Source organism: Cyprinus carpio, chromosome B5 (genome assembly GCF_018340385.1).
Source record: "Cyprinus carpio isolate SPL01 chromosome B5, ASM1834038v1, whole genome shotgun sequence".
NCBI classification, from domain to species: domain Eukaryota; kingdom Metazoa; phylum Chordata; class Actinopteri; order Cypriniformes; family Cyprinidae; genus Cyprinus; species Cyprinus carpio.
In genome coordinates, this window is record NC_056601.1 from 20,112,109 (window position 1) to 20,129,607 (window position 17,499).

Consider the following 17,499-nt stretch of genomic DNA (forward strand, 5'->3'; position numbering starts at 1 on the left):
GAACATTAGCATTTATTTAAATTAGGAACTAATTAGGAAGTTTAAATTAGGAAGTTGCTTAAAAAAACATTTCTTATTCTTATCAATGTTGAAAAGTTGTGCTGCTAATTATTTTGGTGGAAACCATGTTAGATTTTTTTAATGTGTATTTAATTAATTTTTTTTATTTTTTTTGTCTCTATGTAAAAAATTTTCCTATCACTTTTGACCAATTTAATGCATCCTTGATGAATTAAAATATAAATTTTAATTTGAAAATGTGGAAGAGTGAACAAGATTTTCAGTGAATAAGTAAAGTTTTAGTCTGTTCCTCACACATATGGCATAAGACAACTAGGGACATAATATACTAGTACTTTTTGAGTGAACAATCCTTCTAACATCTACATTTGCAGATGGAGCACTCTGCACTGCAGGCAGAGTTGCAGAAAGAAAGACAGGCAAAAGAGAACGCTTTGGCACAGATGCAGATGACTGCCGACAGAGAGCTTGAGAACACAGAGCTTCAGCAACAGGTCAACGCTCTCCAGGTGTGTTACTGCACAACAGACTTCATATCAGAAAAATAAAGCTTTTTCTTCTATTGGAAAGAGAGGATTCTTGGAAAGACCACTGAAATACAGACACCCTTTGCTCATTCAAACTCTTCTCACTGCCTGGAAAAAAGTGTTATGTACATTGAGAATCATTTAGCCTCCAGTAAGATTCACATCTTGGAAAATGTCTTTCACAGGAGGAAAGAGACAGTTTTAAGGAGAAGGTGGATGCTCTTCAGTGTGATTTGGAGCAGGTTAGGGAGGAGCTGCTTTGCCCGGAAAGTGTGGCTAAACATTTAGGAGAGCTGAAAAGAGCCATAGCTACAGGACAAGAAATACTAAGGTATTATAGATTCTTATTGTATATTTTAGCAGATTAAAATAAGTGGACTGTGTGGCTACAGATGTGTCTATCAGATGGTGATATGTCTTTGTTATTCTGTCCTGTTGCAGCTTTGAAGACCTTGGAGAACCAGTGAATAAGAAATTCATGGAGCTACAACAGGAGGTGCATCATGTGGTATCTGCTGCTCAGAGAGATAGAGACAAGGCCCACCGCTGTCAGGAGAGACTTGCTGGAGAGATGAGTTCCCTCACAGAGAGACTCAGGAAGTACCAAGAAAGATACCAGGCTCAGGTGAGTAGATGTTGTGGAATTCAAGAATCATTATTTGAAATAGATTTTTCAGTTACATTGGCATTTCTAAAGCTCACATATTCCAGTATAATGCCTACGTATTCCATTATAATGTCTTAGTATAAAGTGATGCTGATCTCCCTGTGTTTGATTCCAGCAGGCAGCAGAGAGACGAGGTGAGGAGGTGGAGCTCCATAGATTGAGGAAGGAGCTGGAAGATGCTCATGCGCAGCAGTACTTGATGCTGCAGCGTTTAGAGGAGACGGAAATGGACAGAGACCGTCTTCTTGCTGAATTAGAAGAACAAGATAAACAGGTGCCAGAATGAGAGTGATTTATTTATTTATTTGATTTGATTTTAATCGCTACCTTCTTGATTTTCTTCTATTTTTATTGGTTCTTCCAGGCTGGCAGCACAGCCAGTCAATCTCTTTTTCCTGTCTACCCAACCTTATTACAGCTCAGTACTGCGAGCCTTGAGAATTTTCTTTAGCCCTCCTCCTCCCCAGCTCCACCTGTCTAGATCTGCTGTGGGGTTCTTCATGCTTTACTTTTAGGCAGGAATATGCATCCTAATCCCTGTAATTCTGAATATTGTTCAACAGTAAGCTTCACTGTTGCCAGTAGCAGCAGCATAGCAGATCCATTCTTTTCTGTAAAATATATGTTAATAACAAGAATTAATTTTTTTATCATTTCAAAGCTTTAATCAAATGTAAGGTTTAGGGAACTTTAGCAAGGAACAACTTTTTTTTTTTTTTTTTTTTTACTTTTGGAACCTATGGAAACTGCATGAGAGTTACCAGTGCCATTATAGAAATGCCATGATTAATTTATTCCACAATAGAGCTTAACTTGTATTTTACTTTTGATATTGCTTTAAGCAGCTATGTATTTAAAAGTGTGTTGTTTTTCTAGGTGAAGGCTGAAGAGAGCCAGACTCAGGAGCAGCTAGAATCTCTCAGTCTGGAGTTGCAGGCGCTCAGGAGCTCTTTTTACTCTGCTGACAGAATGGCTGCCCAACAACTGACTGCAGCAAAGGACAAACTTCACTCTCTTCATAGCACTATAGAGAAAATACATCAGGAGAGAGCAGTGGTAAGACACAGGACAGATGGCTTGAGATCTTTCGGGACCAAAATCAATGTAAGAGAAGTTCACTGATGATGATCTGTTTATATGTGTGTAGAATGCAGAGGAGTTACAAAGCACCAGGATCCAGGCTGCCCAGGCCATTCAGGACTTGACCAGTGCTGAAGCAGAAATCGAGGTTCTCCAGAAGCTTTTGATAGATAGGGTAATGTGTCTGCTCGGAATCTTCAGTCTTCAGTCTTATCTGCATTTCCACATTCTGAGAACGAATTTTCCCTAGTGGAGGTCACTCTGAACTTTCAGACTGGTTGTGAAGTCAATAGGAGATAGATAGTGTTGGATATAGTGAAACGGTGGCTTTAGTTTACTAATGTACTGTCCCCATCTCTATATGTTAATGAATTGTTGCTTGTTTCTATAGGTTCATGAGACAGATGGGAATCTCCACAGTGTCCCAAACTCTAATATTCAACAGCAAGAATTGGACAGATTAAACCAAGCCTTGAAAAGACAACAGGCCCAAACCAAACGTCTCAGAGATCAACTAGCACAAGCCAAAGAAGGTTTGTTAACCATCTTTTTATAATAACTCCTCGAAACACCCTAGCATCATGGTGGCATGTTTTGTGGGCAAACACCATGCACATGCACACACCATGCACAAGGCTAAAATGGGTCTTGTTATATATTGTGGTTTGTTTAGCTAACAACGTAAATCTAGAAGAGCTTCTGGAAGAGATTGGAGCACTAAAGGAGACTCTTCTAAAGCAGAATAACTTCCTGTCCAGTTTAGGAGATCCCCTGCCAAACACAGGATGTTGGTACTATGTCCCGTCAAATCAAAATGTAAGAAACATGTTATTTTAGCATGAGAAAAGGAATTCACTTGTAAATGCCAATTTTGTATTGTAATCAGCATGTTATTTATCCTCAGGCCCCTAGTTTTGGATCTCAGGGCACACAAGACTCAGGACTGGGCTCTGTGCACCCACAGACCCCTGAGAGAGGCCGGCGGTCTGGCCACAGAGCACACAGGGACAGAAGACCTGTTAATGGAGGATACTGGATCTATTCCCCCCATCCGCACACTCATGGAAAGAGAGGCAAGTGCCATAGAACCCCAGTTCAGAGTATTTTCTCTCCAACGTCATCATGGTCATTATCATGTCAGTGCTGTAATATCTGTCCTCATGTCTCTTCAGATGCACAGATGTTCAGAGACAGTGGGAGAGAGAGTGATATAGAGGGGGTGTCTGGGACACACTTCATGCCTCCATCAGTCTCTGCAGGATTTACTCTACCTGATGGTACTGCTTTTCCTCCTGGTTCATTTATCTACAGTTACCCTGTGCCTGGACTTCCCATTGGCTCAAGTACAGTCCTCTATGGGCCGCCCCCTGATGGAGCCCGGCTGATGTATGGACCTCCTGCCAGCAATCTGACTATTCCTCTGGTGCCCAGTACGACGCTGCACTGTAATGTGCCTGGACATCAGGACTTGGTATGAGATATGCAGATTGAGATTCAACTGTTGAGTTGTGCTACAGTGTTACACTGTATTACATCATTTTGATGTACTGTATATATGTTACAAAAGATTTTCTAATAGTAATCAGATTTTGGTCATATTCCAATTATGTGTGCTATAATTCAAAAGTTTGCGATCAGTAAGTTTTTTTCAGCAAGGCCGAGTTAAATTGATGAAAAGTTACATTAGAGACATTAATTATGTTACAGAATATTTATTATTTTTAATTAATGCTGTTGAAATTCTGTTCATCAGTGATAATAATAAGAAATGTTACTTGAGCACCAAATCAGCATATTAATGTATCTTCTCTGGATATTTTCTCGTCAACTTTCATATGTGCATGTAAAAGTCCGACATTTTCAAGATAAGTAGTTTTGGTTTGTGTTTCAGGAGCGAGATCTGAAGAAGGCAGAGCGTAGGCTGAAAGAGGAATGCGCTGATAGAGCTCACAGTGATAAAGAACAGCAAGCACTTCAAGAAAAAACAGCAGACCTAAAGCGGGAAATCAAACGCCTGCGCAGGACTGTCCACACACTGCAGCGCCACACGTCAGTCAGCATATCAACACCATCTACTCAATATAGACTTAATACATCACACTAAATGTACACCTCTGAAATGTACACAAAAATATTCAATTCAATTCAAGTTTATTTGTATAGCGCTTTTTACGATACATATCGTTGCAAAGCAACTTTACAGAAAATTAAGTTTCTACAATATTTAGTAGTAGCTTATCAGTGGTGACTGTCAGTTTATGTACATATGGCAGAAATGTATGGAAAAATCAATTAAAGACATAATCAAACAGACGATGAACACTATTAACATCATTTATTATATGATGCAGTCAAACTTATAGTTCGTAGTTCTGTATGTTGTTTCAGGGTACGCCTGATATCAGATGCCTTTCTGTTTTTGGCTCATCAGGAGTGGGCTGGAAAGCTCCTTATCACATGCAGAGGAGGAGCAGTGTGTGCTGGGAGAGGTGGAGTGTGTGGAGAAGACCCTGCTGAAGCGCAGAGTGGAGCTCAGAGAGGCTGACCGGCTGCTGCTAGAGGCTGAGACAGAGCTCAGAGAAACTCGAGCCAAGGTCTGACACTGTGTTCTTCAGTGGCACACTACTAACCTCACTACATTTTTCAGTACCAAGACAAAAGCTCAATATAGCTTCTCTCTCTTCCTTCACACTTCTGTCAGATCTCCAGTGTCATATATATAAAAAAATTCAGTGTGATTCAGTCATCACTCCCTGTGCAATAAATATTTAGCTAGATGATGCTGTTTATCATACTGTTTTATGAATTAGTATAAACCTTATTTTTCAATGCAGAAGTAAGCTGTTTTCTGTGAATGTGCGAGACTCCTGGTTCATTAGCTGCTGTAGGGAAATAATGAGATGAAGTGCAGTAAACTGTAAAACTGTTTGCACTACAAACCAGTGTGTTCATAATTAAGATAATATATTAAAATAATATGGGAGGACACACCAGTTTGCAATATTTTGCATTAAATTTACAAATGGCCGCACCTTCTCTTACAGGAACTATAAGGTGGATATGAATTATTTAAATAATGAAAGTCTTTTAATTATTTTTGTCTATATTTACATTAGTTTATGCACTACCATTCAAAAGTTCAGGGTCAGTAAGGATGTAAATATATATTTATATATATACCATGCAAATACAATTACAGTTGTTCTCTATGTTGATAATGAGAAGAAATGTTTCTTGAGCACCAAATCCACATATTAGAATGATTCCTAAAGGATCATGTGACACCACAGACTGCTGACAAGTAATGGTTGCTGAAAATTCAGCTTTGCCATCACAGAAATAAATGACTTAAACTACATTAAAATAGAAATTAGTTATTGTAAATTGTAATAATATTTCACATTACAGCCACATCATATTTGCTTCATTGTAATTATCTACTCTTTGTTACTAGCTTGCAGTGTAAACAACTACTTATTTAAAAGAGTAGAGTGAATAACTTAGCTTTCCAAACACTGTTTTTTTCTAAATATATGCATCAACGTCCTATAAGAAGATGCTAATGATGTAATGCATGTGTATTTGCAGACTAAAGAGAGCATACAGCGCCACAATGAGGCTAGGAGGCGAGTGAAAGAGACCGAACGAGAGCTGGTGGAGATGGAACAGAGAGCTCAAGACGGTGCCACACAGCTGGTGCAAACCAAACAACAGCTCAGGTAAACACAGCTGCAACACATTTCTCAATCTGAATCTTTAAAGCCGTGTGTCATTTACCTTTATGCTGTTATTGGCACCAAAGAGAATTGCGAAAATAATGACTAAGGTTTACCAAACAATTTTCCGTCTGCCATTGTTCAGAATAATAGGTAGCACAGTGTTGAAGTGACAACCTTTTGGGAAAATCAACCTACAAATTGTCTACTTTTAAATGAAGCATGATACCAGCTTTTTAGGCTTTTCTGTGAGTGTGCATCAAGTTTTGTTTGAGCTAGAGAATTGCTAATAGTGAAAACTGACACTTGTAAATGTGCTTCTGCAGGAATCTTCAAGAGGAGGTTAAGGAGCTGCAGAAAAGTAAACAGGACCGAGAACAAACTCTACATGAAGTACAGGAGGTCCTCGCGTGTCAAGATGCAAAGTTTCAAGAAGTCAACAGAAGGTTGGAGAGAGCGACTGACAGGTGTGACAACTATCATTTCTGTAAATCACTAAATGCAGGAAATGTCTCTCCACTGAACTGTCTGTCTCTTCTATATAGGCTGGAAACAGCTGAGAAAGAGCTCAGAGAGACCCAGAGCCTGGAGGTGAAACTCTTGCAGAGCTGCAGAGAGACAGAAGACTGTCTAGCACAACACAGAAGAGAGCTGGACCAAGTCAGCGCTCAGGTAACAATTAAGAAATTGATACTTTTATTCTGCAAAGACTGATTAAATAGATTATAAATACACTTATAATGCAACAAATTACTTTGGTTAAAAAAAGTTTTAAAGAATCTGACAAGTTTCCACAAAAATATTGAGCAGCACAACTGTTTACAAAAGTAATAATAATAATAAATGTTTCTTGAGCCTCAAATCAGTGTGTTAACATGATTTCTGAAGGATCATGTGACACTGAAGACTGGAGTAATGGCTGCTGAAAATTGGCTTTGACATCACATGAATAAATTATATCTTATTATAAACTGAAATAGAAAACATTTATTTATATTAAATTTAGTGCTGTCAAATGATTAATCGTGATTAATCGTATCCAGAATAAAAGTTTTTGTTTGCATAATATATGTGTGTGTTCTGTGTATATATATGTATATATATATACACACACACATACACACACACACTTACAGCATATATTTTGAAAATATTTCCATGTATTAACATGTCTTTATTTATATTCATATAATTTATATTATATATAAATATATTTAATATGTAAACAACATATTTTTCATAAATACATATATGTGTATCTATATGTACATAATAAATATAAACGGTACACTCACATATGTTATGTAAACAAATAAAATATTTTGCTTTTATTTTGGATGCGATTAATCTTGATTAATCATTTGACAGCACTAATTAAATTATATTATATTATATATATATATATATATATATATATATATATATATATATATATATATATATATATATATATATAAATAAATTATATATGTGTGTGTGTGTGTGTGTGTGTGTGTGTGTGTGTGTGTGTGTGTATATATAAATATATATATACAGTAGAGACCAAAAGTTTGGAAACATTACTATTTTTAATGTTTTTGAAAGAAGTTTCTTCTGCTCATCAAGCCTGCATTTATTTGATAAAATATACAGAAAAAACAGTAATATTGTGAAATATTATTACAACTTAAAATAATAGTTTTCTATTTAAATATACTTTAAAAAAAAATTATTTATTCCTGTGATCATTACTCCAGCCTTCAGTGTCACATGTAACATCCAGTCTATCACGTGATCATTTAGAAATCATTCTAATATTCTGATTTATTATGAGTGTTGGAAACAGTTCTGCTGTCTAATATATTTGATGAATAAAAGGTTAAAAAGAACTGCATTTATTCCAAAATAAAATAAAAAATTATAATAATATATATTCTAATAATATATTTTCTTTACTATCACTTTTTATCAATTAAACACATCCTTGCTGAATAAAAGTATTGATTTTATTTAAAAAAAAAAAAAGAAAGAAAAAAAAATTACTGACCCCAAATTACTGACCAGTAGTGTATATTGTTATTACAAAACATTTATATTTTAAAAACATAGCTTCTTTTTTTTTTTTTTTTTTTTTATTACTTTTTATTCATCAAAGTATCCTAAAAAAGTATCACATGTTCTGAAAAAATATTAAGCAGCAGAACTGTTTCCAACTTTGATAATGAATCATCATATTAGAATGATTTCTAAAGGATCATGATCCTAAAAAATTAGCTTTGCATCACAGAAATAAATGATAATTTAAAGTATATTCAAATAGAAAACTATTGTTTTAAGTTGTAATAATATTTCACAATATTACATTTTTTCCGTATTTTTGCTCAAATAAATGCAGGCTTGATGAGCAGAAGAAACTTCTTTCAAAAACATTAAAAATAGTAATGTTTCCAAACTTTTGGTCTGTACTGTATGTATTTGTGTGCATTAATTATGAATTAAATGGAAGCATATATATATATATATATATATATATATATATATGAAATAAAATTATTTCACATTATTTCACATATTGCTTTTTATGTGATCAAATAAATGCAGCCAGTGTGAGCCTAAAAAAAAGTTTTTTTTTAAAAAATCAACTGCAAACTTTCTAGATAGTGTGTAGCTATAAAGACTTTGTGGGGTTTCTTGTGTGGGGTACAGGTGGTGTTGCAGCAGGAGGAGCTGTCTTTGCTGGACAGGAAGCTGGAGCAGTGGAAAAGGGAGGAGGAAGTATTGAGAGTTAGTGTGGAGAAACACAGGCAGGGGCTGTTGGATGTGCTCAGACAGGGGGAGGAGGATGCAAAACTCTTATGCCAGCGCATTCAGGTTTTTCACATGCACAAAATATTAGCGCATTGTTTAAATGTCTAGGAAGTATTTTTGATGAACAGTCTGGATATGTGTAGGAGCTCCGTGTGGATGTGCAGTCTCTGGCCGTGCAGAAGGGAGAGCTGGACTCTCAGCTGTCCGAGAAGAAAAACAGACTGGCACAGTGTAAGAAAGAGCAGCAGAAGGAGGAGGAAACCCTGCAGAACCTCCATTCAGCCATCAAAAAACATAAAGCAGGTGTGTTACAACAGAGTGGCCAATGGTGTGAGTGGAAGACGAAAGGTAGAAGGAACTAGGGCTGTTTGGAAACCTCTTTACTGTTGCGGTTCCATTACAGGGCTCAAAAATGAGCAGTGGCCCTCATGAGAGGGTTTCTGGTCAGTTGAGGGAATAGTCACTTTCCCCTGAGGGCTACTAAAGGTTTGTGTACATCCATTACGTCTGTGGTATATTCACATTGGTCACAATGCAAGCAGACTTAACTAGATAACAGAAATGAGCTTATATAAAAAACAGTTTATAGTTTTAAAAGTACCAGTAAGATGTGCTAAAGTCTAAGAATTTATTGTTGCATTTTAACTGTACATTTCTGTCATTTTTAACTTTATTTTTAAACAGCTTTTTCTTTTTGTAGCTAATCTAAAATATATCGTAAATATAAAACAAATCATCTTTTGTGGTGGGTCCAGTGAAAATGTTGTCAGACTAAGTAAAAATGAAAAACTACTGCAGGAAAAAAAGTGTTAAACAGATGACTTTTTTGAACAGGCTGTGCAAACTAACTTTTGTAAGTTGAGAGAGTGGAAAAATCTGCAAATAGTATCAGTTTTGGAAAGATTGTGGTTCTCCTAATTTATGTTCAGGTGTGTGGAATTTGTGTGTGTTTAGAGCTGAAGCACGTGTTGGAAATGGTCCAGTTGGAGACAGGGGAGCTAGAGGGTTTGAAGCTTCAGCATAACCAGAAACTGGACCAGCTAGAGAGGAGCCAGGAAACTCTGCTACAGGTCGGTTCTAAACATTTTACCTTCACCTGTACTGTCTGTGCTGAGACTGGAGTAAGATGTGAAGTTAACGTTCGAGTGCCTGCTGCTCAGGTGCGTGTAGAACTGCAGCGCGTGCAGCAGGAGCTACAGGAGCAGCGTGGGGAGGCTGAGAGACAGATGAACCTGCTGGAGAAAGAGAGAGCCGAGCTGCAACAGAAAAGCCTCGACCTGCAACAGCAAACAGACACAGCAGTCCAAGAGAGGAGCGGCCTGCAGGAACAGTGCAGAAACCTGGAGGCCAGACGGACACATGCTCAGAGGTAATGTAGAGAAAATTTCTTTGGCATAGTCTGAACAATCTTTCAAGATGTTGAATCATATTATAAGACTGCTCTGTCAATATTTGAATGTTGGTTCTGTTATTATTATTATGACAGTTATGATTTCAGATTTATCTATATGTATATATGAAATATTAATAAAATGTAACTGTGGTTGGTTGATTTAAGTGTCAATCAGTAATTTACCTTCTTGTCTAAGTGATCAGTTCTTGGCCAGAATCAACAATAACTATGTTTTTATTCAACTTAAGCAAAATTAATAAAAGTTTAATTTACCAAAAAAATCATTCATCCATGCCTACCTGCATATTATTATTATGTTTCAGCTTAGGGGAGAGAAACATCCTGGATGAGCAAAAATGTGGCAATAAAGCATCAAGAAAACAAAATTGAAGTTTTTCATAAATATGCATAAAAATACAGATGGTGTCCAAAACCAAAGTAGCCATTGAGTGTATGACCAATGTACACTAAATGGCTAGAGAATACCCATAATACACTGTGTGGGTCATGCAAAATGAATTCCTGAGTCTTAATTATTAAGTAGTTTAATTTATTTGAATTTAAATGGTTTATTCAAGCTAGTTTATGTGACAGTTTTCATTGTAGGGGCAAAAGGGACAGCCTTTCTGGTGCACTGTGTGTCCAAATTTGATTCAAATCATGTTCATGGTGTAGCTTAAATGGATTATATTGCTGTGGTTTCAGGAGTTTGGAAGCAACAGAGACGAGGGCGAGGACTGCACAAACAGAGCTGCTTAGACTACAGACTGAGCTGGACATACTGAAACAGAGCCAGAAACACGCACACAATAAGCATCAGGAGATCAGCAGGGACACAGCAGCCCTGCAGCAGCAGCATGAGGGTATCCGCTCAACAGCCTTATTTAATATCAGCTCTTATGTGTCTACTTAAATCAACACACTGTAATGCTTGTTTTTACTCACAGAGGAGTTGAGCAGATTGAAGAAACAGCTGGTGGAATCTCAGACTCAGTTAGATGAGATCAGAGAGGTGAGTTTACAGCAAAACACTGCATATCTAGTGGGGTTTACTGTCCCATGGCATGAAAAGTGTTTCTCTTGTTTGTGTTTAGGAGGTGAAGGCTGCGAGAAGGCAGCGGGAAGAGCTAGTGAAGCAACTGAAGGAGCAAAAGGCTGAACTGCAGGAGAAAGAGGAGAAGATCAAGAGGAGACAACAGAAGCTGGACAGACTGGGTCAACAGCTGCAGGAGCTCAAGGGAGAAGTAGTCATGAAACAGACACAGCTTCAAGAACATGAAAAGGTGAAGTGACAGTGTCGTGTTTTTTATATCCTTTACCTTTGAAACTGGAGGATGAATGATCTTAAAGGGATAGTTCACCCACAAGTAGCCAATTACTCACCCTTCATTAGAAGTCCATTATGGATTTCTCTTAAAATCTCAATTTTCATTTTAAAGTACTTTATTGGAATGATTTTGTTTACATACATTATTGCTAAAGTATTATACATAAAACAAGTAATGACAATAAAAAAGAAATCTACATAATATAACAGTAAATATATATGTCTATTTAAATATAACACTAAAAATTAACAATAGAAAAGAGTATCAAATTAAATTTGCTATTAAGTAATAAAAAAAAGCTAATAAATACAGGTAACACTTTAAATTAACTAGTTGTTTATCAGAATGCAAATTACTAGCTGTTTATTAATACTTATAATTCACTTATTCTGCATGACCATATTCTACATCATTTTCTCTAACCTAGTAAATAAACTTAACAACTACCTTACAAACTATTAATATGCAGCAAATTAGGAGACAAAATTAGTAGTTAATAGTTAATAGAATTGGTCGCTAAACTAAAGTGTGACATAAATAAATATATAATATAGAATAGACATTTATTAAATGTTTGCTGTTCCTCAGTAAAGCGGTGGGTTTTATATCGCATTAGCTTTTTTAATCCTCAGTGTATGGGCCTTATTTGTGAATTTTTACCAACCACATGAAGAAAAAAAACATATTGTTATTATAAATGTACAATGATGGCCTTTGATGATATTGATCAAGGCAGTAGTTGGTCTTCTGAGGGTGTACAGCAAAAAAAAATTAATTTGCTGCAGTTCAACTGTCTTACGCTTTGTAACAAATGCATTTGATCCATTTCTGAAGAACTGGAAAACTGTGGCATGAGTTTTTTCAAAGCATTTTTCTTTCTCACCTCTTTTTAAAGAGTCAAAGTTAAGGCATAATGGACTTTGAAAGGACGGACAAAAATCTTTAAAGGGATACTCCACCCCAAAATGAAAATTTTGTCATTAATTACTTACCCCCATGTTATTCCAAACCCGTAAAAGCTTTGTTCGTCTTTGGAACACAATTTAAGATATTTTGGATGAAAACCGGTAGGCTTAAGACTGCCCCATAGACAGCCAAGTAAATAACACTGTCAAGGTCCGGAAAAGTATGAAAGACCGTCAGAATACTCCATCTGCCATCAGTGGTTCAACCGTAACGTTATGAAGTGATGAGAATACTTTTTGTAAGCGAAGAAAACAAAAATAACAAATTTATTCAACAATTCCTTTGTCAACAGTCTCATCTGTGTTTCTCCATATCACCGTATGCTGCGTATGCTCTTCGGTATCAACCGCGCCACGAGGATGTGCTGTTTCTACGTGTATTTAGCTTAGATTTGAAAGAAAACAGCACATCCTTGTGGCGCGGCTGATACAGAAATATTTCTCTTTGTTCCTTATATGGACAAAAGTCTTAAGGTCACATTAGCAAAATTTCTGCAAAATGTTGTGGGCAAAAAGAAGTAATTTTTCTGTTGTTAGTGTAGTTGTATCAAGCACCGCCCACACAGGATTCACTTTCAAACCAAGCAGCTTCTGTTAATCTGCACTGCGAATTCACACGAACGTCTGAACCCATTGCAAAATTTCATCCTCACACAAAACATTCCCAGTATTTTATATTTTGCTAATGAAAAACTGTCAAGCAATGCTAAATGTGACTGCCCCTTTATGGATTTAGAATGACATAACGGAGTAAATGATAACAATTTCAAATAAGTCATTTTTGGGTGAACTGTAACCTTTAAAAGTCTTTTAAAATCATTATGTCTGAGACATGATGTGGGCGACCCGAGTTCGAGTCATTTTCTGGGGGTGCTAGAGTGATGAAGTCATCATATTTGTGTTCCTTGTGTAGCTGATGAGAGTTCAGCAGCAGCAGAGCACTGATCTGGAGCAGCAGCACAGGCTGAAGCAGCAGAAGCTGCAGGCAGTAGAAAGCGCTCTGGGCCTCAGGCTGCACCAGATGGAGCAGGTCGCAGCCGCAGAAATGGTCCTGCAGAGGGAGCACAAACAAGAGCAGATGGAGAAACTAGGTGAGTCGCATGAGCAACATTACCATGTGTTCCCTTACACTTAGCCTGATAAATGCAGATCGGCTTGCCTTTGTCGTACTGAAGCGTGAGTATGTGTTCAGTGCAGGAGGACTCCAGACTCCTGCATACGGTTGAGGAGACCCATCGCCTGCAGGAGGCTCTGCTGTCTGACAGGACCAGCGCTGAGGGATGTCAGGAGGCCCAGAGGAACCACAGCCGCACAAACAGGCAAAAACTGCAGGGAGTGGAAAAGGTGATTGGCACACTGACCATTAAGTAGTACACTGCCAGTTTAACGGACCATGGAGCTGCTGCATAGGCACTTTATCTTAACTGACTTTGTTCTTTGTAGCATGTTTTTTGTGTTCATACAATAAAAGTCAATTAAAGTTGTTTTAGACCCCTTGTTCTTTCATTATATGCACAAAAACATATTTTAATATATTTTCATGCTGTTTAGTTTAGTTCAGTGTTACTTTAGTATTACTTATATTCCATTATATTATTTATATATATATATATTAGGTTTTCTTTTTAACTCAATTTAAATTTGGTATGTGTTTTTTTTTCCTACTTAGTTTTTATTTAATGAATTTTTTAAAAATTTAATTAAATATCACTTTAATGTAATTTTATACTTCAGTGTAAATATTTTAGTAATTTGGTTATGTGCTTTTGTCATTTGCATTAGTTTTAATTGTAAAACTGAATAATCATATTTCATTTTAAATTATATGTAGATTTTAGATTTCATTTCTATTTTGCTTTATTTCTTTTTTTCTGTTTATTTTTATTTCCCTTTTAGTTAATTTTAATTTAATTTTTTCATTTTCATTTTCATTTAATTTAAGTACTTAAACATAAACTTGTTTTATTTCAGTTAGTTGCCACTGCAACATTTCAAATTTTTTCAAGTTGAATTTTTTTCATCTTATATTTATACTTTATTTGATGTATGTTACGTGTATAATTTTACTTAATAACAACACTAATCTCAACAATTTTGATATTATCTGTATTGGATTGTTTGGCCAATTTACGGTTAAATATTTGAAAGACTAGGAGAAATGAAGCAGTGATCCGACAGAATTAGATTGTATCTAAGTGAATGATACCTTCACGGTTGGGTATACTGTGCTGACTTTATTTCAAACTTCCTTTATTTATGCAAAATCTTTGGTCGCCTCTGGCTGTGCTTTGCTATAGTTTATAGCCGTCAGGCTAACTTGAGCTTGTTTCAAGAGCATGCACAGCTCCAAAGGGACCTGCTGACTGTGGAAAAAGCTGCTCAAAAAAACCATAAAAAAGCCAGAACGCTGCAGGAACAGCTCAAAACCATTTCCCAAGAGCTGCTCTGCCTCAGAGACAAAGTACAAACAGGAAATAAATAGCACTGTAACACACCACATCTGTTTGCTGTAATAGTTTTGTTGCAGATAAACATATTTGTTCTGCTTGTTTGGGCTGGAACCATTTCTGAAGCACATGTGGTTATCAGTGAATACGAGGAAGAAGAATGACTGTCATGTGCCTCTCTCAGCTGCAGAGCCAAGAAGAGGGCAGCACTCAGCTACATGAGATCGAGGTCAGCGTGCACTCTCTGAGGTCCCAGCTGAGAGCAGAGCTTGACAATCGGCTGAGGGAGCTGGAGTCGCCCTCTAGTGCCTCCTCAGACACAGACAGCCTGAAAGAGAACCGTACTGGTGTTACACTATCTGTGAGGAACCCAGCATACAACACTAAGGTGAGCCTTTTCCTATGCACCTCTTTAATAAGTGTGATTACTCTAAAGCAGTGGTTCTCACTTGGGGGCCTCAAGATGACAATTATGAAAATTATTTAAAATAAATTAAATCAAACAATGAAATAGGTTAAAACTGCTAACCTAAACAACTAAATCTAAATATTTTTGATCCAAATTCACCTTTATTAAAGGAATGGAGCCCGAAAACCCACCCTCAAACCAGTGACTTTCATCTGCACAAAATTTAAAAAAAGAGTATTTTGAAGAATGATGGTAACCAAAAAATTTTGGTTGTCACTGACGTCAGTTTCATTTAATTTTTCTTTGCAGAATGAGCGATTCTACTGTTTTACAAAACCTTGATATATTGTATGAGGTAGCCTAATTTCAAAAGTGTGATTTCTAGACCTGGAAAAGTCAGGTAAATTAATAAAATCTTAAAATCCATTGCCCGTTTTCTTATAATAAATACACATGCGTTAAAATATAGTAGCAGGTAACAGTTGAGTAAAAATATGTTTTTGAACCCTTATCCTAATTCCTTATCGAGTATATCATTAATTATCATATTTGAAATTAAATAATTATTTTCAATTTACATAAACAAGGCCTGGTCATAGATTATAGTACGTTTTGAAACATATTTATGAACTGCAGTGGCCTTGGACTCAAAAATAATTTGGCAACCACTGCTATAAAGTAACATTTACTCACATTACTGAAAAGTCTGATTATTCTATTTGTGCTACACAAGAGAGCTCTAAAAAGAATAAAAATGCACCAAAAAGTAGCCCATATGACTATTTCCATGTGCCTCATTTTCTTCAGCTCTCTAATCTTATTTATGCTTGTGTATTTTCAAACCTGGCACATTTGCAAACCATGTATCATTAATGCATCAGGAGTCGAGATGTGCTAATGTTGATCATTTGCTACAAACAGGATGAACAGTGGCGAGGTGAAGCGCTGCGGGAGAGACTGAGGCAGCAGGAGGACCACTTGAAGGTACAGTCAAATCTTGATCATTTGATAAGGTAACAGACTTTGAGACACTGATTTAGATTTTGTCTAGGAAGATTTGAAATATGAGTGTCTCTCCATGGTATCTAGGTTCAGCTGCGCAGACGCATGTTCTTCCAACAGGAAGCTCTGAGTCAGCGCAGACTGCAGACTGAAGGCAGCATTCAGGGTCTGCACAGACATGTCGACAAACTGGACCAGCTCCTCAGCAACTCTTCCAAAGACTCCTATTATTTAGATGAGCAGGAAGTTCTGCTAAAACATGCCAATGTAACTGATCAAAAACAATGCTCCACTGACCCTTTTGTATTGACATGAGCAAATATTTGCATTTGCAGAAACGTAACAAAGCAGCATATATAAAGGAGGAACTAACTTCTATTATTTCTGTCAGATTATGAAAGCAGGTGGTTAAAGAGGAGCACAGATCTTATCAGAGGAGCAGCTCGATTAAACCCACTTCTGTTCCTGCTTCAGTTAGAGTGGAGTCTGGATGTGTTTCAGTCAAAAAAATAGGCTGGCCTCAGCACTTTCCATATACAAATAAGGAAACTGAAACTTGAGGTAAAAAATAAGATGGTGGAAGTTTAATCTCTACCTCTGATTTGTTCTTGTTGCTTTATGAAATTTTTAACACAGATATGTGCCTTCTCAACTTTTGCTCATGTTAAAGTAGACAGTGTCTTGTGAATGTTTTGCGAGTGTTTACAGGTGAAACAGATGCAGGCATGTTTCATCATGTGAGGATGTGCACTGGAATGAATGAGTTCATTTTTACATGACTGTTGTCAAAAATGACCTTGTATTCAAAGCCAAGATATGCAGAGTATTTATTACAGTACTTTTCTTTGTATACAGTTTGTCTCGAATTAAATACAACTTAAATTAAGTGTGCAATACAATTAGTAGTCTCTTTAATTTTCTTGTCCAGTTTCTCCTCTCAAGAGGTCTCAGCATTATTGCTTATATACAGTGTACAATATGTGGACAAAAACTGTCTACAGTATTGTTTTTATTAACATAATTACAAACAAAAGTCACTTACAGAAGACAGAATTGAGCAGAAGATTAATTTTTGCAGATGTCATTAAGATGTGAAAAAAAGCAAGACATTAGGAGCAAATTTAAAAAGGATTTTCAGTTTACAAAACAACACATCT

General features: G+C 36.5%; 1 protein-coding gene across 8 annotated transcripts in view; it reads left to right on the forward strand.

Annotated features, from left to right (window-relative positions):
* Positions 1-17,236, forward strand: part of LOC109082347 (centriolin-like) — a 30,506-nt gene extending 13,270 nt beyond the window's left edge. For 5 of the 8 annotated variants that reach the window (XM_042724816.1, XM_042724818.1, XM_042724821.1 and 2 more), the window contains 27 exons: positions 396-530; positions 734-879; positions 990-1,173; positions 1,331-1,489; positions 2,092-2,271; positions 2,363-2,470; positions 2,687-2,828; positions 2,969-3,111; positions 3,200-3,368; positions 3,468-3,766; positions 4,187-4,344; positions 4,727-4,889; positions 5,884-6,014; positions 6,338-6,478; positions 6,557-6,683; positions 8,697-8,861; positions 8,942-9,101; positions 9,753-9,868; positions 9,959-10,167; positions 10,897-11,054; positions 11,139-11,203; positions 11,286-11,474; positions 13,398-13,575; positions 13,677-13,828; positions 15,116-15,319; positions 16,262-16,324; positions 16,430-17,236. In XM_042724816.1, the coding sequence (XP_042580750.1) occupies positions 396-530; positions 734-879; positions 990-1,173; positions 1,331-1,489; positions 2,092-2,271; positions 2,363-2,470; positions 2,687-2,828; positions 2,969-3,111; positions 3,200-3,368; positions 3,468-3,766; positions 4,187-4,344; positions 4,727-4,889; positions 5,884-6,014; positions 6,338-6,478; positions 6,557-6,683; positions 8,697-8,861; positions 8,942-9,101; positions 9,753-9,868; positions 9,959-10,167; positions 10,897-11,054; positions 11,139-11,203; positions 11,286-11,474; positions 13,398-13,575; positions 13,677-13,828; positions 15,116-15,319; positions 16,262-16,324; positions 16,430-16,657 (4,272 nt within the window). In that variant the 3' untranslated portion in view covers positions 16,658-17,236. Of the gene's footprint in view, positions 1-395; positions 531-733; positions 880-989; positions 1,174-1,330; positions 1,490-2,091; positions 2,272-2,362; positions 2,471-2,686; positions 2,829-2,968; positions 3,112-3,199; positions 3,369-3,467; positions 3,767-4,186; positions 4,345-4,726; positions 4,890-5,883; positions 6,015-6,337; positions 6,479-6,556; positions 6,684-8,696; positions 8,862-8,941; positions 9,102-9,752; positions 9,869-9,958; positions 10,168-10,896; positions 11,055-11,138; positions 11,204-11,285; positions 11,475-13,397; positions 13,576-13,676; positions 13,853-15,115; positions 15,320-16,261; positions 16,325-16,429 lie in introns of those variants that run through there. The other 3 variants (XM_042724817.1, XR_006154891.1, XM_042724820.1) reach the window with 3 other exon arrangements.
* The last annotated feature ends 263 nt before the right edge of the window (positions 17,237-17,499 follow it).